General features: G+C 45.5%; 1 protein-coding gene across 4 annotated transcripts in view; it reads left to right on the forward strand.

Annotated features, from left to right (window-relative positions):
- The first annotated feature begins 9,127 nt into the window (after positions 1-9,127).
- CEP170B (centrosomal protein 170B) overlaps positions 9,128-23,363 on the forward strand; it is a 58,394-nt gene continuing 44,158 nt past the window's right edge. For 3 of the 4 annotated variants that reach the window (XM_077180772.1, XM_077180773.1, XM_077180774.1), the window contains exons 1-3: positions 9,128-9,265; positions 10,510-10,645; positions 22,604-22,693. In XM_077180772.1, the coding sequence (XP_077036887.1) occupies positions 10,541-10,645; positions 22,604-22,693 (195 nt within the window). In that variant the 5' untranslated portion in view covers positions 9,128-9,265; positions 10,510-10,540. The remainder of the gene's footprint in view (positions 9,266-10,509; positions 10,646-22,603; positions 22,694-23,363) is intronic. The other variant, XM_077180775.1, reaches the window with a different exon arrangement.

The following is a 23,363-nucleotide window of genomic DNA, read 5'->3' on the forward strand; positions in this document are numbered from 1 at the left end:
ACTTCTCTCCTCCTGGGCACTCCTGGGCTCAAGCTCCTGCTGCTGTGGGAGCTCCCCACCAGCACAAAACCTCTCCTGCTATTCCCTGTGCAAGGGGCTCAGTGGGCACTAGGACTGACACAGTCCCTCTGGTCCTCCAACTGCATCCCCCTTTTCTGTAAGGAAATATAAAATGTTTTAAACAATAACTATTTGGGAGGCTTTGTTGGGGTTTGGGTATTTTGTTGTTTTTTTTTTTTTTTTTTTTAATGGATGGTTGGTTGGTTTAGAGAGTTGTGTTTTGTTTTTACTTAAAGCAGGAAATGCCATCTCTTTGAAAGGTGTTGTGCCCATTTCTGTTTGCAAAGGCAGATCTGTAGGGGCAAGGAAGTCTAAGCCATACTTCTGCATGATCCTTTATCCTGCAGGGTGGAACAAAGTAACCTGGCAAATTATTGGCCAATGCTCTAGGCAGCGTTCAAAATGCTTTCAAGTATTAACTGGAAGTTTCGAAAGTCCTTTTGTGTCACAGTACAGTATTGTATTGCTTATTTTCCTCCCTTGAAAGACTTGCAAAAGACATTTGCATAGGGTTTGCTGAGCTCACTGTCAGAGGGCACTGTCAGAGCTCTCTGCAGAGTGTGTTAACCTCAGCTCCTCTCCTTGTCCAGACGTGTCCCCAGCAATCAGCTTATGGCTCAACAGCAGATCACAGGACCAGTCAAACCACACACTGGAGGATTTCCTTTTCATCTTCTCCTTGCACTAATAAGACAACTTGTTATAAATGTGATCATTTTTCTGCTCAGCTATTACCAGTCCAACAAAGAAAGAAATTATAGACCATGTCATCAACCTTAATGAAATTATAGACCATGTCATCAACCTTAACTATTTTCACCAATTCTCTCCCCTCATCAGTTTATTGTCTTAGCTAAATTCCTGTAAGACATTATCTCTGGTTTACCTTGGCTCTTAAAGAGATCTGATTTACAGCCTTGCCAGGTATACACCAGCTTCTGCTGAATGAATATTTGTACTAGAGGAGTGCTGAGAAGCTCAATGCATAGTACAAAAACATTATTTAAGACAGTCCCTGATTAAAAATGGTTGCAGTCTACTTGGAAACCAAAGACCAGAGGCAAAGCTGTAAAGTGGGACAATTCTTATGTCCCACCCATTGTTGCTGCCTCTCAGTCTCATACAAGACCTGTGTGTATTGTCCTCAGGATTTTTCTTTTTCTCTTTGCATTTTCTTTTGCACTTGAGTTTAGCAGACCACCCTGTCTCAACCACACCACTTGGGGAAACCTCTTCATGGCATCTCTCAGCTGTACTGGCTCCTCTGTTACATTATGTGTTTGAGCTGATGCATATGCAGGCCCAGCTACTGAGAAATGTCTCTTGTAGAGTGGGGAAAGTAACCCTCAGGAATGAATGAGAAATTAAGATAAAATACTAATGCTAATGAATGTTTCTGCATTCAAAGTTAACTCATGGTGTGTGGGGGGAAAGCTCTAGGATGTTTCCTCAAGATCCCAAGAGCAGAAATTCGACCTGTAGCAGCGAGTGGCAAAGGCAGGATGAGGGTAGGCATGACTGAGTTGGGGATGTGCTGTGTTGTGCCCACTGATGTGATGCAGAACCTATTTTGTATGTCCCAGGACACAAAAAAAAAAAAAAAAAAAGTCTAAAATCCTCTAGTGAGATTTAGTAGTATAATCTGTTCTCATCCCTAAGTACCCAGCCTGTGGGCAGGTGTGACCAGCATTGACTGGTGTGGCAGTCACTGTTTTTTCCTAGAGAAAAGAACTTGCTTGCTGGTGTTATCTACCTCCTTTTCTCTCTGGAACCACTGCCAGGGTCTTTGAAAAAAGGAGAAACCTGCACAAATCTGCTCTGCCACAGGGAAAGGAGAGAGATCAGTTAAAGCTGGTGACTGGACCCTCCTCTGAGAGCTCCTGCACCCCCTGATATTAGATCTGGCCAGAAAGATACAACATGGTCCTTCTGCCTGCAGTGGCCAGATGTGGTCAGTTCAGAGGTGTTTCTGCTAAAGCTTTTCCTGCAGAAAATGCAATTCAACCCCAAACACTGAAGCTGATTGTTAAAAAAGGGTGCCATTATCTCCCAGCAAGCATCCATCCTATAGGTGGAGGTATTGAAAGGGCCCAGAATTTTATTAATTCCAAAAAAATTGTGCAAGATGGTGAAACTTAGTAGAGGTGAGAGGCATTCTGAGTCTCTTCAGGACAATTTAAACAAAGCAGCCTGTGTGTGTAGGAAGTGAACAGTTGCTTCATGCTTGGCAGATAATGAAGACTGTTGTACCTCTCTTTTTATTCAAATGCCACTTAGCCTTCTTCAGTCAACTCTCTCAACCTCCCACAACTCATTTTTGGGAATTAATTTCACCAGCATGGAAATACCCAGCACCCAGGAACCTGAGTCTTGCCAGGAGTGTTGCAATGACACAGAGATCTGTGCCCAGCTTACCTGAGAGCTTGTTTCAGTCATGATCACTCTGTTTACCTTAAATGAATGGAGCTTCTACTCACAAACTCTGCACTGAGGACAGCCACGAGCTATGTGTGTGCAGTCAGAAAATGTGCATTTTTTTCAGGCCTTTAAGACGGTTTAATGAATGTGGAACACATGGCAGTTCATGCACCTGCTGACTAAAGAAGATTATTCTAAAGTATCCTGAAGCTTTTAAGAACCAGCATGTAATGAAGCCACTATTACTATTACTCAAAAATACTGCTCTGTTGGTCTCCTGCTCATGGCTTTTATTCTCCAGTAGTGCTGGTTATATAACTGTTTTCCCCAAAGAAATAAATATTATTCTGATGAGCTCTCATAAAATGCCTAACAAGCATATAAATCTCCAGCTGATGGCTTGTATGCTATAAATTACCAAAGCTGCCCCTACAGCTGACCCCATCAAAGTGGGCTGGCTCCTCCTGACACTGCTGACCTTTTCTTCCACATTCATAGCATTCTTCCACCATTCTCAAGTGAAGAAAGAGCATCACTAAAGATCAACACAGTATGGTTTTAACTTCACAGGGCAGAAAATACGTGAATCTCCAAGTGATTCAATAAATTATTCCCTGCAGGGCAGCAAATTATGAACCTTCTCTTCCTGAAAGGCCTTTGCCACTACACTGGATATTCTTCAGACATATTCTTCAATTTAAAGGGAACTATATTTTTTTACATGTACCTATTAAATATTTCATCAAAGCTTTTCATCTTGCAGGCAAAAATGATAATGCAAGAAACCAAGAAGATAGTTTCAAGCAGAACTGACATTTTCATTAAACCAGATGATCAGTCAGCAGAACAAACACTTGTTTACAGTGGCAATAATAATGATGAAACTTTACTGTTACCTAAAATGTTTTTTATAACATCAGCAAAATAAGTTTATTGGTCTTGGATTTCCAGTAAAATGCATGAATTTGTTCAAATCATACAGGAATGACTTCTTTTCCAGAAGTTCTCATTTACCCATTGCTGAGTCTCTAAGTCTTGTCTTAACAAGTCTCTTAGGCAAGGAGCAACCTTGAATAGTTCATAAATCTGTGAGATCCTGTTGAATGACAGTGTTGGTTTTCTTTGGTGTAAACTGATGTTTCATTTTGAACTAGGATTTTTATAATCCTCAAGAATTTTAATCAAACAGCCCCACTGAACTAAATATGAAGAGGATTTTCCTAAAAATGCAGAAAATTGAACCAATGGGAGAAATTACATTAAGAATCTCCTGACTAAGTGGACCCTTGGGAAAGGGTAGCAAAGGATCCCCTGCATGGAACAGTCTGCAATGAATGTACTTGCAAAGTAAAGCTTGGGCCAGGTCTGAAAATGTGCAAGTGCATGACTGCAGTACTAGGGAAGAGGAAGGAAAATAAATAGAGGAGGTTACTGTAGCAAAACTGCTTAAGGAAATCCTGTATTTCTGGCATTCAACCAAATATTCCTGCCTTAGCATTATAATAACAACCACAGAGGAAGAGGAGAAAGAATTTGTTCATGGTTGGGAGGGCAAAGTACAGCCCTCTGGCCATGTGTGTTGTGTTGGGTTCTCCAGGCCATGTGAAATCATTTTTCTGTTCAAGTAGGCTTGCAACCTTTCTCTTAAGAAATACACACATATATGAAAATTAATTGAACGAATAAGAGGGAAAAAACCCCTGAAATGGAGACAATCTCAAGCTGCCTGTTGTTCCCATTCTCCCACACAGGAGGCCTCAAAACCCTGCTGCTTCTCTTATGAAACCAATCAACTTTCCCTGAGAAGCTATTTCTTTAAATGTGATATTGAAATGGCTCTGACTTGCCATAAGGTGATTCCCATTTAAGATGCCACACCATACAAGTATGTATAATCTGACCTAATCTCATCAGACAGCACGACATCATCATTGCCGAGCTTTTACTAATTAAACCCCCCTAAAACGAGCTCACTTAAGCGTATGTTTTAATTCTTTCAGCGAAGTTTTATACCACACAGATCCTAGATGAGACATTCTGACAATGTTCACACTAAACCAGCTCCATTCTTTTATTGCACTGATAATTCTTCCTGCTCCCCTGCCACAAGTTATGAGGGTCATAAATTAAAAATAGTTGTACAAATTCCTCTCCATAATAAAAGTAAGATATTTTTCGTGGGTTAGCTGGGGAATAAAAGAGGATCACTGGAGAAGGCCATACTGCACATTCTGAAAAGAAGTGTTAACACAAATGGGGTTTTATTTTAGTAAATTCCATAGTAGTAAAATTAAATTTCATCTTGGTATGTAGGACTATGCTGTGGGTAAAAAAAAAAAAATACAAGTAAAATTCTCCAGCTGGTGTAAAACAAAGATGCCAAACTAAAGCTGTTTTGGGCAATGCTACCACATTCCAGCTATGAATCTGTCCCTATAGCTGGTTAATAAACAGGTTAAAAACACAAGTATTGCAAAAAGCCATCTTGTGGAACCATCCAAACGACAGAAGCCTGTCCCAGTCAGACTGTATCTCTGCAAATACTTATGCCAGGGAATAACCATGCACATGAATGGTCTTATTGTTTTCCAGTTGACTGGGTAGGGCTGGGGCCTATTCCTGGCTATACAGGAGAGGAGAATGTTGGCAACCAGCACAACTGAGGTACTGGGCAGAGTGTAGGATTGGTGCTTAGATAGAGAGGAGGGGCAGATTGCTTTTGTTGGTCCAAACTCAGTTCAGCAAGGTTCCTACACCTTAAAATTAAGATAAACATCCATTAAAAAATAATTCTTTTTAGTAATTTAAAAATCACCAATCAGCAAGAAACGAGCAAACAAAAAAAACCACCAAAAATCAAGGGAAATATTTTTGAAATGACACTTAGAAGGTGTACATTCAGAAGGGGGATTATTTGCATTTTATGCTGATCCAGCTCATGCTGATACCCAGAAACAGTGATGAAAAGCTTTGGTTTCAGGCTCCATAGGAAAGGGCTCAGTGCTGCCCTTTCTGCTGGCAGCCAACAGCACCATTAGCTGTGTGAAGTACACAGGTCCAGACCTGCAGCATTCTCTTGTGAAAGCCCACAGATCTTTCCTGGTTACAGTAAAAATCCAGGCAGAAATCCTGACCTGAAGTGAGAATGCTGCAGGCACACATCTCCCTGCAGCAGGGCTCAAAGAGCTGGCATGTGTCCAATTTTGGTTTTCTGGGAAAGAAAGTAATCACTGAGGAGTGGAATCCATTTGAATGAAGAAGTGGTTAAGAAACCCTGCGTGACCTACTTGTGAACCTCTCCTGATGCTTCTCAAAGTGAGTTAACAAAGAACAAATGAAATAATCTCGGGGAACAGTGACTGACAGCTACTTCTACAGCCCTTGGATGCAAAGTAGTCAGGAATTCACGAGCTGCACTTGCACTCATGAATGTGTGTGCATACAGCTGTGCACAGTGGATTTCAGCCAGCCTGCAAAGAGTTAATCAGGCCACGTTCACTTAGCAGTCCTGCACACCTTCATCTCTAAGCTACCCAGCATATTGATATCTAGCTCATGGAGAAGGAAAACTGCCCCTCAGAGGGGAAGCCAAACAGGACATCTGGATCAGGCTGTGATCGCTCTGGAACAGAAGCCTCCTCTGCAGCAAGATGCAGCTCTTGTTTGGCAACTCTCAAAAATCTCCTTCACTTCAGAGCCTGCCAGCAAGAACTTGATTTAGCTCAGCTCCTTTGGGGATGGTGGGATCTTTGTTTTGAAGCAGGGATCTAAAGTGGTTTTGCTCCAAGCTGTGGGTTCAGGATGTCAAAGTATTTCAGTGGAGCAGAGGGCCTGATTCAACAGCTCTGGATACAGATTGCCCTGTGACCTGTTATTCTTCTGCCTGGACATTTTACCTTGCCCTCAATCTCCTTGTTTAGTGGGAATATGAGTGCTCTGGGACAGGGACTGGTCCACAGTGTACAGAGCAATGAACCTCCTGCCACCTGGGCCATGCAGGCTAACACAGCTGTGAGCGTGTCCCCTCTAGCTGAAGGTGACAATGCTGTAGATGAATGTAGAGGGATTTGCACGATAAACATATGCCCCAAATTTAGTGTGAGCCACATGGTGCTGCTGCTACACCCAACTTAGTGAGGCCTTTCCCTGGCCTTTCCTCCTCCCAGCAGGAAGAAGTGCTTTTATGTCATTTTTATGGGGTTGTGTTTTCCAAGACAGTTGTGTGTTTGGCTAGCCTGGGGGGTTCAGCAGCCCAAGGGCTACACTGCCTGCCAAAAGGGCTTGTTTCAATATGAAAAAAAAAAATGTAAAACTCAAAGTACAGCAGTGCAACAGCTTGTTTTCCCCATGGACACATGCTCTGAGTGTGATTTAAAGATGACAGTGTAGCACCAGGATATGCTGCCCACACACTCTTTTTGGAGGGGTGAGGAGAGAGGACAAGGAAAGACACCACTTATTATCTTTTTTATTCCTTTTAGATCACTGAAGTAAAATAAAGAGGCTGCAATGCAGCATTCAGCCAGGCCCAGGGTATTGGCCCAAACTTCATCCTCAGCCAGGTCAAAAGACACGTGGTGGGAACAGGGACTTTTTTTCTTCCCTATAAACATTGAAGTACTGACTGACTGCTCAAGTAAATACACATGGATAAATGCATGGTAAAGCTGGGCTTAAAGAGAGACTAAAGCAAACACTAACCTTTTTATAGCAACTTCTAACAAAGATTTGCCTAGATGGCAGGCTTGTATAAAGAAGTAAATTATCCTACTTCCTTCGAGGAGTTTAGAGATGCTCTACAGATTAGTTCATAGAGCAGCCTCTCCAGTAAATAGATGCAGTTCATAAAGAAGTGAATAATATATATAAAAACTTTAGCTATAGGTCAGTTAAACCAATAATAAAACATCATTCAATGACAGGATGAGCTGGCAAAATAGGGCAGAAATCCATTTTTATTTATAAAGGATTTCTATTACTTGATGGCAGCACTCAGTATAAAAGCCTTCAAAGTGCCCTGGAAGTGGCAGCTGCTCCCTCCATCCTCCTGCCTGGTGTCTGAGGGACATGGCATGCTGCTAGGGTGTGGTGCTCTGCTCCAAGCAGAGACCAAGAGCACTTCAATAAAACACAGATGCTGCAGCTCAGCCAGCTTCCAAGACTTTGAAGATAATGATACCCTGAAATCACTCTGGGGCATGACGTATCTGCCAAGAAAGAAGTCAAATGTTGATTTAAAGAAGGCAATAATACCATTAATTAAATAATAACAAAGTCCTACTGCTCTTCAGAAAGAGGAGGAAAAGGAAGAAATGCTGTTTTCCTTCCCTCCTTGCAGTCCTGCTGCAGTTCACTTTGCCCTTCCTGGCTCCTCAGCCTTGCAGCAAAAGTATAAATCAGGGGTAAGCCCACAAAGTGATGTGGCCAAAGGGCCACCCCCTGCAAGTGGTGTGCCAGACCTGTGGTTTCCATGCCATCAGACTTTATTAAGATTACATCCTGAGCCAAAATTCCAAAGTACACACGACTGAAGACACCAAGAAAAGTTCTTGCAGATGACAGAAACAATACTCAAACCCAACTGTACAGAGTACAAAAGCAAAGCTGTCTTTCCAGCTGGAATATCAGCCCGGGGAGATATCACTATGAACTTGATGTGTTCCTATAGTCTTCCTTTAACAGCCTGTGTCAGAGAACCAGCGTTCAGCTGCTGCTCTTTGCAGCTCCACTGACATCTGCAGGAGCTGGGGCCCTCTTGAGAAAGCTTTACCATGATATTCAATGCTCCTCACAATGGGAGAAAAAGTCATCACTCGCTGCACTTACACAAAATTCTGAAATTGTTCAGAATTTTCTAGTTACCTACAACTGAAAAGAACTCATAAAACGGCACATCCTTTCACAGCACCCATTTCAGGCTCTTATTCCATGGTTAGATGCTCAAGATTAACTCAATCCTGCCAACTGCATTTAGGTACTGCCCTGCAAGAGGACAAGGAGGGTATGTGGAGATGGATGCCAACCTGCAGCCTGCTGGAGAGACAGACTGGTGCTGAGGCACACTTGGGTGACTGGAGAGGCTGTGCTGGGATTTGGGCTGGAGAAGCAGCTGGTGTTGGGATTTGAGTGGGAGAAGAGGCTGGTGCTGGACCTCCCTGGTGTTGGGTCTGGTCCCGGTGTCTTGCAGAGGCAGCATCTCCAGTCCCATGGCACCAAGCCTGCATGTTGGACCTTCCCAGGCTGCCCTGGTCAGTGAGGTGCCAGAGGCTCTGCTGGCACTCACTGAGCCCCTCTGAGAGCCTGAAGGGAGGGATGCTGAACCAGGGCACAGTACTGCCAGAGGCTTCCTGGAGAAGCTGTGGATGCCCCATCTCTGGAGATGTTCAATGCCAGGCTGGATACGCCTTTGAGCAACCTGGTCTGGTGGGTGGCATCCCCGCCCATGGTGGCAGGGTAATGACCTTTAAGGTAGATGACCTTTACGGTAGATGACCTTTACGACCCCTTTCAAGCCAACCCATGCCACGGTTGTGTCCCTGCAGCGACGACACGACCCAAAGCCAGGCCAGCACCTTCCGCCCAGGTGCCCGGCGAGCCGGGTGCGGGCCCCGCCGCGGCACCGCCGCCTCCCCCGGCCGGGCCCGGCAGGGCTGGAGCCGCCTCCTGACGTCGGGAACCTGCGGCGCGGGGGCGGAGCGGGGCGGGCGCCGGGAGCGGCCCGCGGGGCAGGCAGAGCCGGCTGGCGGGGCGCGGTGCCCGGCTGCCACCGCGCCGAGGGTCGCAGCAGGTAGGACGGACGGACGGACGGACGGGCGGGGGCCGCGGGGCCGGCACACAAAGGGCTCTGCCGGCGGCTCCCGGCTCCCCTTCCCGGGCGCTTTGTCGGGGCCGCGGTATGTGGGGCCGCTCGCGTGTCGTGACACGGGCGCGGCAGCGCGGAGCGGCGGCTCCTGGAGCGGCGGGGAGGCGGCGGGGGCCGTGCGGGCTGTGCCCGGTCCCCGCGGAGGGCACTCATCCCCACCTGAGCGCCCCACGGCCGCTGAGGCTGCTGAGGCGGCGGTCGGGCCGGGGAGCGCCGCGCAGCCCGGGGAAAATGGAGATCTCTTTCCCCCGGTGCGCTTAGGAATGCAGCCGGGAGCCCGGGAGGTGGGTGAGGGGAAGGCGAGAGCCTGGCGTGTGCCGTGAATCCTCCTTCCTTCAGCCAGGCAGGGTAAAATGGGATGTTGTGGGAGAGGCAGGCGGAGAGGCCGCAGGAGCAGCGACAACAAACAGGTGTGGCCGGGAGAGCGCCCGGTGAGTGCCGCACGCCGGTCAGCGCTGCCGCCCCTCCGCCCGCTGGGCACCGAGCCCCGCTGGCAATCAACCGCAGCCTGGGCTTCCTGACCTGGGGTCGCAGAGCCGTTCGGTGTTTGGACCAGCCGTGCAGCGGGGGAGGAAGGAAGGAAGGATTTGTGGGCTCCCAACTTACATCAGTGTGGAAGTGGGATGAGCAATGGGGAGGTTGGTCTCCTCCCTCCTAGCGCTGGTGTAAGCGCTCCTGGGAATGCGCTGAGAAAGGTTAGAGGAGCCACGTTATGTCACCTCGGTGATGTGCTGGTCCACATCTCTGGTGATGGGGAAGGCTCAAGCCGTTAGCACTGTGGTAGTGGTTCTGGAAAATGTTCTGGAAATATTCCGGAAAGGAGATCTTTGTTGTTTTCTCCTTTTTCCCCTCCACCATATTTCATCATTTCATTCATTGGATTCAGCTGGATCCTTCAATTTTTTAAACAATCCTTTCTGCAGATCCTTAGTCTTACTTTGCCATGGGAATATTTCCAGGGCTGCAGAGCTCCTACACATGGGCAGCAGGTCCTGGCAGACACTTCACAACAACTGCTTGTTGTCACCAGAGATCTAAGATAGGAACACAAGTGCATGAGGCAGCGTTGGGTCCCACGGTAGAGGGAAATTTGGGAATGGCAGCTACACTCTTGTACTTGCACACTTCATTAATAGCTAACTGTGTCTTGTGGGTTTTTTTGTGTTTAGGATGTATAAAGGTTAAGTGCCAAGCGCCAAAATGAGCGTGACTTCGTGGTTCTTGGTGAGCAGCACTGGCATTCGCCATCGGCTCCCTCGGGAGATGATATTTGTTGGGAGAGATGACTGTGAACTGATGCTCCAGGTAACATGGCTTTTTTTTTTTTGTAATTATTTCTTCTGAAGATGCAGTAAATGTGTATGTAATGCTGGGGATCTGTAGAGATGTTTGATGCTTCCAAGTGACACCTTTTAAAAGGAACTTCCTCTTTTTATCCTGAGTCTGTGTTTCCCCTGAAGACTTCATGTTTGTGACAGCACAAGTGAGGTTTTCAAATTGCCATGTCATCAGATGGATAGGATCTGTAGTGATGGGAGATTAATCAAATAGATTAACTGTCTTGATGCTACTAGAAGCAGTAAACAAAGACATTCCATTCTGTCCTGATCTGTGATTATGCTGCTGGCTTTTTTAGCTTTTAACACATGTGCTGTTTACATGTGATTTGAATGCAGGCAGGGCTTTTTGTTTACCTGTTTTTCCCTTTAAGTTTGATTAAATTATTTATGCTGGTATTTCTCAGGTGTTTTTGTCATGGTAGAAAATGCTGATGTTTAGCAGAGGAAATCTGTTTTGGTAGGCTGAGTAGGCTGGTGACCTCTTCCCAAAGTAATTGTGTTACTTGGGCAAACTTTGAGCTTCTATTAGTACTTTCCATACCAGCATGTGTCTCTGCTGGACCTAATCCAGCATGTCTGAAGTGTTGACTGTGGTCTGATGTTTGACAGCATAATGTAGTAGATGTCACTCCAGACGAATGGGCTTGGAATCTTGCAAAGAGCTTTTGACAGGAGCAGTTTAGCTCAGGAATTTGTAGAAGCTCAGAATTGAATTAGTGATTCTGCTAAACCCATGCCATGAGTACTTAAGTGCACAAAAAAAATGTTCTATTGCACCTGTCCATCCCCCTTTTGCCCCTTTGTGAAGGTGGCAAATGTTCCTGTTGGTGGCAAAATTAGGAAGCTGCCTGCACAATGGAGACTCCCTCCTCATAATTTCCACAGCTGACCTGGTCACAGGTATGTCCTAAATGCTGTGCTGATGTAGGAGGCTGTGTTTGTAGTTGCTGCAGGGATTTTGTATGATATGTCAGTAGGAGGCCTGTTTAGAGAGGTGGAAGTGCTTGCACAAGGTGTAGTTGATGGGCAAGGTGCTCTCTAGCTGTAACAAAGTGTCAGTGCCCACAAGAGGAGAGCTTGCAGTGTTTGTCCTGCTCTGCATGCTGGCAATGAGTGGCACAGCTGGGTTGCAGTGGTAGAGCTGGGACTCCTGTTCCAAGATCATCTGTTTGGGTTCTCCCATGAATCACACTATCTCTTATTTCATGTTTCTACATGTCTGGCTGCTGAGACATGTAAAGGTGAGACATTAAAAATGTCCTGATATTTGCTGTACGTCTGCATTTAGGTGTCAGGAACCTGATTGGCATCTTCTCTCATGACTTGGATGGGAGAAAACACACAGTGGCCCTGGTTTCCAGAAATGGTCTTTGTTTGTGGCTGCCCATCTTAATATCTTATGAAGAAACTTGAGATTTGTTGTGCATTTTTCTTACTGTTAGCTTTCAGTACTCTGACAGTCATGTGCACTCTAAAATAAAAGTACCCAAATACCTGTTATGCTTAAAATGCACAGCTTGTTTCTCTGGTTGCTTATGGGGTTAACTGGATGTCGTGGATTGTGAGCCACTCCATACCAACCAGAGTATTTCATGTTTCTTTGCAAGCCTGAGCTGGCTTGTCAGTGTTGCTTGTGGAGTACCCAACCTTGTGAAGGCTCTTCATTTGCCATGCACTTTTCTACAAGGTAAATGAATTGGGATTCCTGGAGGAGCCAGGAATATCTGTGAAATGGTTGTATCTGGGGGCTCATAGGTGGTGGGTGGTATTAAAAGAGATTTTCATTATTTCACCAGAGTGAAGGCTCTGGATTGTCTATAAAAGCCAGCAGCTTGTGTTCATGGGGTGAGCTACATGTGACCCTTTATAAACATATATTAACATTTTATTACATTAAAAACATTTATTACTGGTCTGCTATCTCCAGTAATAAAGCTTTTTCTAGGCTCACATGTAAGGTCTTGTTTTGAACAGCACAGCACATTCTTTTCCTAGCCATTTGTTTATGAAGATGTTTTCCAGAGCTACCTGGGGCTCCAAATGAGATGTTTGTAGTAAGACTGAGTGCAGAAGAGAAACTGTGAGCAGAGAGACTTCATATCCAAGCAGAATTGTATGTGAGCAGATGGAGGATGAGATCTAAAAATAGACTTTTTCCCTACTGTGACTGTCCATGTCACAAAATCGTTGTGCAGACTGGCACAATCATTTGTCTTGGGGGAAGCTTAAGAAGCAGGGCAGTTATCAGAGCAGATGGACAGAGCTCTCGTGGCAGTTGTTTGCACCTTGCAGTATTTCTGTGGTACTAACCCTGAGACTATATATTCACTGCATGGTTATTTTCTATATATATTTCAAGATACTGGCATTTAATCCTTTAAAGTGCACAGCTGGGAACAGACTGGCAGTGATTGGGTGACCTGGTCAGTGTTTTTTCATCTCCAAGGCTGCTACTGCTTATTGATTTCATAGTGATATGGTTTGTGGTTCCCTGTTCAGTCCACATGTAACACGGTGCTCAAACACATGGCACAGAGATAAACCTTGTCCTGGAGACCTGCAGTCTTGCCTTTCTCATTTTACTATTTTAGGAGTGTCTTGTATATTGATATTTTATTGGAATGTACTGTCTCAAGGTATCAGATCTCTAAACAGCAAAAAAGGATGGATTTGTCACCAAGCAATTAAGCTTTAGTTTTGTCTGGTTTTCTTATTTCGTAATACAAGTAGTGGATTTGCTTTCTGATTAACAAAGAGGTGAAGAAACCCAAAGTCTTTAATCTTAAAGTAGGTCTGATAGTGGGGAAACATAATCTACCTTGATATCTTCTATACCTACTAAGAGGATTAGAAATATTTTAAATGTTTTTGCAGCTCTCTAAAGCTTCTAGTACAAGTAAATGCGAGATTTACGTTGGGTTTGAATGTTAATGCATGGGTGAAAATGCCATGAAGTGAAGCTGTAGCTTGGCATGCAGTGTTGCTGCCAGAGCCAAGAGCTCCATTCTGCCCTTTTTCTAAGAAAAATGCTTTATTTCTTCAACGGCTTTGCTGCTTCCTTCAGGTAACAGTGAACAAACTGCAGGAGTGTGGAAGTCTGGACCTTCACTAACTTGCACTGCTGTAGGTTTTTAATGTGAAACTCGGGGGTGGTAGGAAGCAATAGTCTGAAAAAATCTACTTTTTAAAAATAAAAAATAAAATAATTTTGGGACCATCCTGAAGAAAATAATTTTTCCCTCCCCCAACATCCTTCTTTTGGGAAATGCAGCTGCCATTTTTATCAGCTTTGATAACTTGCTTACTGTGATGGGTACTCAGGGGACAAACATTTTGCAAACTCAAAAATTTCACTTAACCATTAAAACATTCCCTGCTGCTCCTAAACAAAACTTTTTTTTGCATTTTTGCTAAATGTAAATATTTACAGAATGGAAAGCAGTGTCATGATTTCCCTGGTTTTGTTTGAGAGGGATGTTTACTGGAAAATTTGGCAAATAGAAATGTTTAACCAGTGCTCCCCTGATTATTTCCCTCACTTTAGAGTGATGCTCTGGGCATGTGAGTTTTTACATGAGTGTGAGTAGGTGCAGGCAGCATGATGCTTTCTTTTTTATGCCTTTATCCTAGATGCCTTTTGAGACAGCCTGACATTTCCTATCAGGAGACACTGTTTGCAATTGCTTATAACTCTGCTAAACTTTGTAGGTGTTTGGGATGAGAGTTTATTTTCCAGGCATCTGTTTTATGCAGTGTGTTCTGGATGCAATAATTTATCTCCCTTCTTTGGTCTTTGCTGTGAGCAACTCTAAGAAAAATGCTTTTTTCTTCAGGTCAATTATTTAAAAGTATATTTAGCCTGTTCTTTGAAGTTCTGGCATTGTAGTAGAGCTGGGTCAGTGAAGATTTTCAAGAGTGAATGACTAGGTTGGAGGTGGTGGGTTTTGGTTTTTTTTGCCCACACTGAGCGGCTTTGACTAAGTTCCAAACCTTTGAATAAAATCTGGAGTTTGAATGTGGTCAGCAGGGACGTATTTGATAGTATTCCCTTAAGTGACTTCATCTGGGAGTGAGGCTGGCAAGGGGATGGAGTGGAGAAGTGTCACAGGCTGGGCAAAGAGGAACTGGGTGCAGGTATCCACAGGGCTGGGGTGTAGATGTAACAGCAGCTGTGCTGGATTAAATCAGGGTACAACTAACCTGGCATCCTGACTCAGTGGTGAAAGAAGCTGTCAAGGAAAGGGCAAGAACAAGCTAAGAGTGCAATGATACTTCCAGAATGCTTGTTCAACCTCTTCACCTGTGTTTCAGGAAGCCACAGGTCAGATCTTTGCATGTAGCGGTTGGATTTCTACTCTATAGAGCTTCACCAAGTGATGAAGATTTGGCCAAGTGAAGAAGTACAACGAGTACAAGTGAGGATTCTGTTAGTGCAGAGTGAGAGGAGGAGCAGCAGGATGTGGAGAAGTGGAGAGGGTGGTGCACATAGGGCAGAAGCCTCTCAGTGTGGGCAAAACGGGCATTACAGGATGTGGCTGCTGAGCAGCATCGCCCTTAGGCCTGAGATGGGTCAAGACTTGCTGTTTATTATTCTGGTGTCAGAAGAGAGCTGTGAAAGCTCCTAGCCAAGCATCTGTCACTGGTCCAGATGGGACCAGTGCTGCTTATGATACCAATTAGTCAGTTCAAGTGCTAAGGCCTTGTGAGCTGGATATACAAGTTCATTGTGGTGAATCACACAAAGGTAACAATACTGCGTTTCCATCTTTTTAGCTTGCTTTGTTAAAAAGACAGGGAATTACAAGCATTCTAGGCACTGAAGGAGTATTCTTATGGCTGCTAAGTCAAGTGTTTATAACTGCAGAGCAGTTACAACACACTGGTATGAAGGCTGCCTGTGTAATCCTGCCTCTGCCCCTGTGTACATAGGCATGAAGATGCAATCTGTTATTGTGCCGTTCCCGGGTATTTTTCCCCGCAGGATCTGTTCTGTGTCTGGTATGCAGGGTGCACGGCATGCTCCACAAATAATAGAGTGCAAAGATGAACCCTGCCTGTGTGTGACATCTGGTCAAATTAAGGTTTCATTGACCTGATGTATCCTGCCTTCCTTGGGCCATACTTGATAATACCGTGTCTCTCCTGTGCAGTTTAGTTAGTGCATACATAAACGAGTGTGAATAGGTGTGGTTGTCTACAGTGTTATGCTGGGAAGAAGCAGATGGTGAGAACTTGGTAGATGATCTTTTTCCTGGTCCTTCTAGGTGGATTCGCTACAGTGCAGAAATTGTACCCCTCCATTGCTCATGTATTTCCAGCACTGGGAGCTCCCAGAAGAAGCCATGAGGAGTCTCTGCTGGTTGTTGTGTCTGGACCTCCTTCCCCATGGCAGTGTAGGGTGGAAGTGGGAAGCTGTAGTTGGGATGGGGAGATGCCCTACCTGTGCCGTTTTGCTGCAATTATCCAGAGGGTGTGAACAAGCACCTAAGTTAGTCCCTGGGTGTTGGGAATTGCCAAGAGTAATTCATTAGGTGTTACAAAGGAAGTAAGTGTCTTACAGAAGGGAATGGATCTAGCCTTGGGAAGGTGCTGCTTTTTGACAGGTAGTGTTTCCAGGTGCTGGGACAGCAGCTGTGGGAGGAAGGATGCACATCCTGTATTTCCAGGCCTAGAGTTGTTTTTTTGGCTCTTCCTTGTCCCATTGTGTTCTGTTAATGTGCAGTTGATGGGAGGAGGTTATGATGCCTAATGGCATATGGGTGTAGGAGGCTGGAGGCATATCAGGACTGGCAGACCTGGGAGGGGAGTTCATTGCTGGAGGCAGGGTAGGGAGAGAGGTGATGCTGGCACTGAGGGCAGGTGGTTATTAGGGTTGAGAGGGGTTCATGCAGCTGGCAAGGTGCTGGAAGCCTGGACTGCCAAGAGAGGGTTTGTCCCACTCTGGAGTGGACAGACAAAAAAGGGAGATGTATCTTCCTTGTATGAGATCCTGATCCAGGCATTAGCAGCTCAGCTGCACTATAAAAATTCAGGCTTGTGTCCCACCTTAAATTATGCTTTTCCATTCCTCCTGGGTGGCCATGTAAAACAAAGGAAAATCCAGTGCATCTGTGGGCAGCGTGCTCCCTGCCTGTGGTCAGGATCTGACCCTGGGTCACTTGAACCAGTTCACTTTGGGGATGGGGAACCAGCGAGCAAAAACCCATTTTACCCCAAAATAACGGGTTAAGTTTTTATGGGAATCATGCCAGCTTCCAAATCCCTTTGCCAAGCTGTGGGGATTACAGTTTCATTTTCCTGGGGGATTTCTCTCTTTTGTTCAGTGCCTTATTTTTTGCTTGAATACTCAGGCCCTGCTTCAGCCACAGATCTGCAAAGCCCATGATTTTGGCTGCAGCAGAGCTGAGGGCAGGAGCCTCTGCAGCCTGGGAGCTGTAAAGAGAGTCCAGCCCCAGGATGAGGTGGCTGCACTTGCTGAAGAGATTTGTCTGCTCAGGTAGAGTCATTAGAAGCTGGCAGCACCTGCCCCTGGGAGCCATCAGGCTGCCACAGGGGTGACACACTTGCAGCCAGCCTGGGGCAGGATGGAGCATTCACTGATATTCTGGAAAAGTACTGGAGGGGCCAGTGCACACAACACTGTGAGATGCTTTGTGGTGAAAGAGGGGGACCCATCTGTGACCCAACACCCCTCCTGAAAGAGGTGTTCACATCTGTCATTAAATGTTATCCAGCATATGTTTACTTTTGAGGAGCAAAATTCACATTTCAGGCCAGAATGCCTGTAAATGGGTTTTTGTTGTTATTGTTGTTGTTTTGTTGGGTCTTTTGTTTTTGTTGTTGTTGGGGTTTTTTGGTTTTTTGTTTGTTTGTTTTGGGGTTTTTTGTTTTTTGGTGTTTTTTTTTTTTTTTTTAATTTGGTTTTGTCTGTCTCCATTCTAAAGTGGGACACCAGCAGAGGTTTATATTTCCTTACTGGGACACTTGTGCAGAGCACAGTACTGGCAGAAATGTAACCTGTTCACTATGGAAAGTATTTGAGCAACTGTTTTATTGCATGCTGCCACCAGAACGCTGCAGTTATTTTGTGCCAGAAGTGCACAGCAGACTGCAGTGAGGAACAGGGAAACTGCTCATGTTTGTTTATTTTATCTCCAGTGCCACGATGCCTCGCGGCACTGGCAGGGCTGAGGTCCAAATCTCAGCCCCAACCGGTAGGTTTTCACCCATGGTAATTCTCCTGGGGAAAAAGTAGCATCTGTATCTGCACAGACAGCTGAGCTGTGTCTGCTCCCTGGCCCTGTGGGGAAACACAGGCTGTCTGGCTGTATTTCTCCTCCTGCCTTCCTAAGCAGGTCTTTTTGCCTTGTGGGTTTTGTTTGGCATCTCTGCAGCTCATATTTTCATCCCGAGATCCCTGTTCTCTGGATCAGACCCTTCCCCAAACACAAAGCTGTAGGGTGTGTGCAGCACACGTAGCCACAGTGTGATTTGTGCCTCTATGGAGATTCCTGCAAGCTTTTGAAGCTGATTTTGCTGATTTGATGATGTGTGCAGTTTTGAGAATCACAAGTGAGCTGCCTGGTTGCATGGCTGATTGGAAACTGGTGATCCAAGGTGTTGGTACCACTGGGGGACTGGCAGACCCCCAGGTACCATTCCTGTGTTTTGTACCATCTGCTTAACATGTTCATGGAAGAAGGAAGAGCTATATATAAAGAACCTCCATCCTCAGTTATATGCTGTGTGTGCATTTTGTCTACTAGGTATTTAAAACATGATGCATGGTAGATTGTATGACAGAAAAGCAACACAACCTTATATTAGGAAGTGATTTGAATGTCTGGAAATTCCAGCCCTGGATGAGGGCTGAGTGTAGTAACAAATCAGTGCCCATGTTTTCCCTGCAGAGGAGTGTAAATACTCTTAATCAGAAAAGCACACGTGTTTTCCTGAGAGTTGTTTTCATTTGATAACAGGTCCAGTGTTGGGATATGGTGGGAATGCTATGTGCTTCCTTCATTTCCAGCCTCTTGGAGTGTAGCCTTATTTCTTGCTTGAAGATCACCACTGCTTAAGAGGATGATACCTCCCTTCTTTCTTTTCCCCTTCTCAACCTCCCCTGAGGTGCTCCAGCTCTGGTTTGGTTGTTTGGATATCTTACCCATAGCTCAGGACTGCTGCTCACCCCATCACAAGTGCTTTTCTGGTGAAACAGATTATTTTTTTGCTTTTGACATCTGGATATAGGTAATTGAGGTTTCTTAGTAACACTTTATTGGAAATTCTGTTGTTTTGTTTGGTTTTTTTTGGACCCCTGTGTCTACTCGTGACGGATCAGCCTTGCCTTTGGTTGTGGAGGTCATGGCTGATCATTAAGCAAGACTGAGTATTTGGTGCACGTGTGCATTTAGGCTAGAAGTCCTCTTATGTTAGTGACTCAGTCAACTTAATTGCAGGTTTTCAATTTAGAGATGGCTAAAATCTTTCCAGTGAAGTTGCAGGTGGCTGGGAGCGCTGCACCCATGGGCAGCTCTGTAATGTGTTGACTCAGGCTTCTTGAATCACTTTCTGTGATTCAGCAGGTCACTCCTTAGAAACCACTGGCCTGCTGGGCTGAAGTGACTGTCCCTGGGCTCTCAGCTGTTACCAGCATGGAAACTGGTTAGTCTCCTCTTGGGAAGTGGGATTAAGGGAGCCTGCTCCTCTCTGCAAGAGACAAAAGCACCATCAGCTGCTGAGTTGCTGCTGGCACTGCACACAAGAGCAGTTTATGTTAAATGTGACTGATGTTGAAATAAACCACACCTCAGTTCTCAAGTAAGAGTGACCTTTGGCAAGTCTGCATCAAAATAAATAAGGTGTGATTTTAGTTACTTTAAGTTGAGTTTCCTTGGAGACAGGCCCCTAGGAACTCCTGCTGCCAGTTCCTGTGATGTTTGCTGGCTTAACGTAAACAAAACTAAGAAAATTCCTCTCTTCTCCACAAAAGCATGAAATTTCACAGAAGTGCAATATGCATAACAGTTTGCCTTGTTCCTGATGTGCTCTTAAAGAGATGCTGAGAGGTTGGAGGAAGACTGTGGGTCAGATTTTGCATGTTGTTTTGACTCTTTTTGCCATAGGCTTTCTTGAACACAGCTGAAACTTCCTTGGAAAACAGGCATAAATTGGTTCCTTTGGTGACCTCTTTCTGCATTTATGGAGGGGAATATCATGTTGCAGGAATACATGTCTGCTCCCCTGAGATGACCCCCATCTGACTGGGGACCCCTGAGTGCCTGAAGTCAGCTGTTGTAGAACACAGCAGACCAAGGGCTGTGCTCAGTTGCATCAGGGTCAGATGCAGGGCAAATTGAATTTTTTGGAGACAGCTGGTTCCCAGAAATAAACTTCTTTTAAAGTGACCTGTGATACATTTAAAATCAGATACCAGATCTGTCCCAATTTTTTGTCTGAGTTAACTTTTTGGTCTGGAAACCTTTCTGCCCTTGGAAGGGAGCTAAATGGTTTGTTCTGCCTTTAGAATCTGTTAATCTTTAAATGAGCCTCCATGATGTGCTGTAAAAAGCTAAAGCAAACACTGCTGCAGCAGTTTATCAGCATTCCCTTGTATCTCATTGGGAACAGTGGCATCCACAGTTTTGAGTAGCAGAGGGATCACAGGGAAGACAGACCATGTCTGTGCTGTGCAGGGTTTGCATGGTTGCCTGTGCATGGTTGTCTTTGACTCCGGTGCCATGAAGCACAGCACATAAATGCCCATGGACAGGGAGAGGGGGTGGTCATCCCCCTCTGCTGTGTAGGTGAGGTGTGGTGATCCCTCCAGGAGCCCTGTCCATACAGTGCTCGAACAGCCAGACTGTTGTGGGGACAGGCTCTGGGCTCACATCCTCCAAAGGGTGTGAGGGACCATGTGACAGATCAGGAACAACCCCAGCTTGTGTAGCATCAGCTGCTGTGGCACCTGGGGCTGTGCCTGGAGACACTCCTGTCCTCAGGGCCATGTGCTGAGGTGCAGGGCCTGGGCAGTGTCCCTCAGCTGTGCTCACCTGGACCATCCTTACCTTGCACTGCACCCACCTGCCACAGCCACTTGGGTCACTGAAAATGGACTGAGGAGCTGCATCTGGTGTGGATAACAGGAGAGAGAAGCACTGCCTTCACTGCAAATGCTTAAGATGTGCCCTGCCTTGAGGTCAGGGCTCAGACAGCAAGTGTGGGGATGGCATGGGGGTGAGGGGTTTGTGTGTGCCCCTCCTGGGAGGGCTTTGCTCTGTGTTGCTTCTCCTGTTTAGTGCTCAGCATAGCAGGAGGCACAGGTGGGCTGTCCCCAGCCATGGTTTCTCTGCCTGTCCCACATCTGTTTGTGTCTTTGGGGGGTGATTGCTGTCTGAGCAGCATCAGTTGGGCAGCAAAGCATGAAGTGCTTCCTTGGAAGTCCAGCAGCATGTGGATAACTGTATTAGTGAGGGAGCTGGAGGCATGGGGTCACTTGCCCCTGTCCTCACTGCCTCTGCTTGGGGTGACATGTCATGAATAGTGTGAGGGATGTTGCAAGGTGGAAGGGTAATCTTCTGGCCAGATAGTGCTTGCTTCATATTGGTACTTCAAGGTTATTCTGCAGGATGTGTCTCCTGGGCTGATGGGTGCTCTGCAGGGGAAGGAGATGCCATTTCTCAGGTGTTGTGGTACTTCCCATGTGCTTGATATTGGTGGGGCCAGAAGAAATTCCTGCAAATAGTAGCAGTTTGTGTGAAAAAAACCTCTTTTGTTTTCACCAAGGAATTGCCTGAAACAATCTTTGCCTCTGCATGCTTGCAAGAAGCCAGATAATGGCTTGCTGAGAGTGGTGCTGTGGAAACCAGTGTGTTTATACTTGGCAAAAGGAAAGGACTTTCAGCAAGAACTTGTTGGTTGGTGCCCAGGAGGATGAGGATTAGCTGACTTGGAGCCTGGCTGGTCTCCCTGCTCTCCCCTCCCCTGGCCTGAGGTACCAGGGAGGTCTCAGTGCTGTGTGTACGTGCTGATGGAGAGACTGCTTCCAGTGTCTGCCTGAGGTCAACTGCAGCAAGGATTCAGGTTACGAGAGGCAGCAGGTCTAAAAACAGACAGTCTGGTGTCTTTATAGCTGTAACACACCATATTTCAAAATTATTCATAGATCTTGTCCTAGCACTTCTTTCAGAAGTCTGACATGATGCCTCCTCAAGTGTCACACTCTGTTTTGAAGATAAGGTGCATTACTTGTGCATTGTGACAAAGCCAGTGGCACCAGATCACTGTTAAGTTCAGTGTACTCAAACCCAGTTTACAGTTTAAATTTTCTTGGAGTTGCTTTCTTTCTCATTCCAGGTTTACTAACCTCTAGTTTGGAACACATCCTAAAATTTAAATCAATTCCAGGACATAATCCTGGGAACAGTATAAATTTTTGGGAACAAGTTCGGTGTGTAACTCAAGAAAATGATTTTTTTTCTCTTTGAAAAATAGGAAGAAATGATCCCAAGTAGGAGCATCCCTAGTGTTGAGGCCATTGGCCTCAGCAGTTGAAAAATGGAGATCTTCTAGCTCATGCTGGCTCAGATCCTGGCCCCCAGGCTTTCAGCTTGACTGATTTTGTTCAGTGTGTATTGATATAATTTATTGAAATTGTGGCATAGTCTTGACAGCCTTCAGCAATTTTTAAAAACTTTTTATTTTCCCTTCTCCATGAAAATAGCGTATTGTCTTCAAACTCTGCAACCAACCGTGGAAGCATTTACTGCTTATCCTTCCATTATTTATAGCAGTAAATAGTATTTAATCCTCCCTGCTTTCCCCCTCTGTCCCCCTACCCCCATGAAGGCAGTTTAATGCTTCAGTGTTGCTCTGATGACCAGTGTCTCTGTGCCTGATGCTCATTTTGTGCTTCCATTGCCAGTCCCGCAGTGTGGATAAGCAGCACGCTGTCATCAACTATGACAAGGACAAGGATGAGCACTGGGTGAAGGATCTCGGCAGCTTAAACGGGGTGAGTACCAAACCTGCAGCTGGCAGGGGTGGCCTGGTGCTGTGCTGAGTCTGCAAGCACTCATGTGCTCGCTGAATCCTGCTCTCAGACCCTTTTGGGTCACTGCAGCTGTTGGCACGAGTTAAGCCAAACATGCATCATTATTTGCAAGGCCTGAGGTGGAGGTCGTGTAGCATCTCGTCTTGGGAGGGGAAAGCTTTGGTGAATATTGTATTGCTTTTTCCCTCTCTGCTGGTGTCCTCGCAGAACGCTTCAGGGCTCACAAAATTAGAAAGCCTCTTGCAAAAGGGGAGGAATTAAATTCAGTTTCATGTTGGGGATGTTAACTTTAAACTGGTGGAGATTCTGGAGCAGCTGTTCAGCATGAGCAGGGTGACCTTTTGGTGGTTTCATTGTCAGTGCATGGAGTGATTTATGGGGTGATGAGAAATTTAATTTCATTGGGGAGAAACTACTTAAAACCACCTCTTTTTTTTTTAATAATAAAAATTGCTTTTTTGCCTGCCTTGAGCCTGCTTTGCATGAAGACTGAGGAATACTGTGAGCATAGAAGAAGGAACTGAGCCTGACTGAATTTTAACCTTTGCTCTGCTTCAACTTATGCAGTGGTTTTAGACACCTGAATTCCATGATACTTAAATACACCACTCTTGTTAAAAATGTCCAAATG

The sequence above is a fragment of the Agelaius phoeniceus genome, chromosome 6 (genome assembly GCF_051311805.1).
Source record: "Agelaius phoeniceus isolate bAgePho1 chromosome 6, bAgePho1.hap1, whole genome shotgun sequence".
Classification (NCBI taxonomy): domain Eukaryota; kingdom Metazoa; phylum Chordata; class Aves; order Passeriformes; family Icteridae; genus Agelaius; species Agelaius phoeniceus.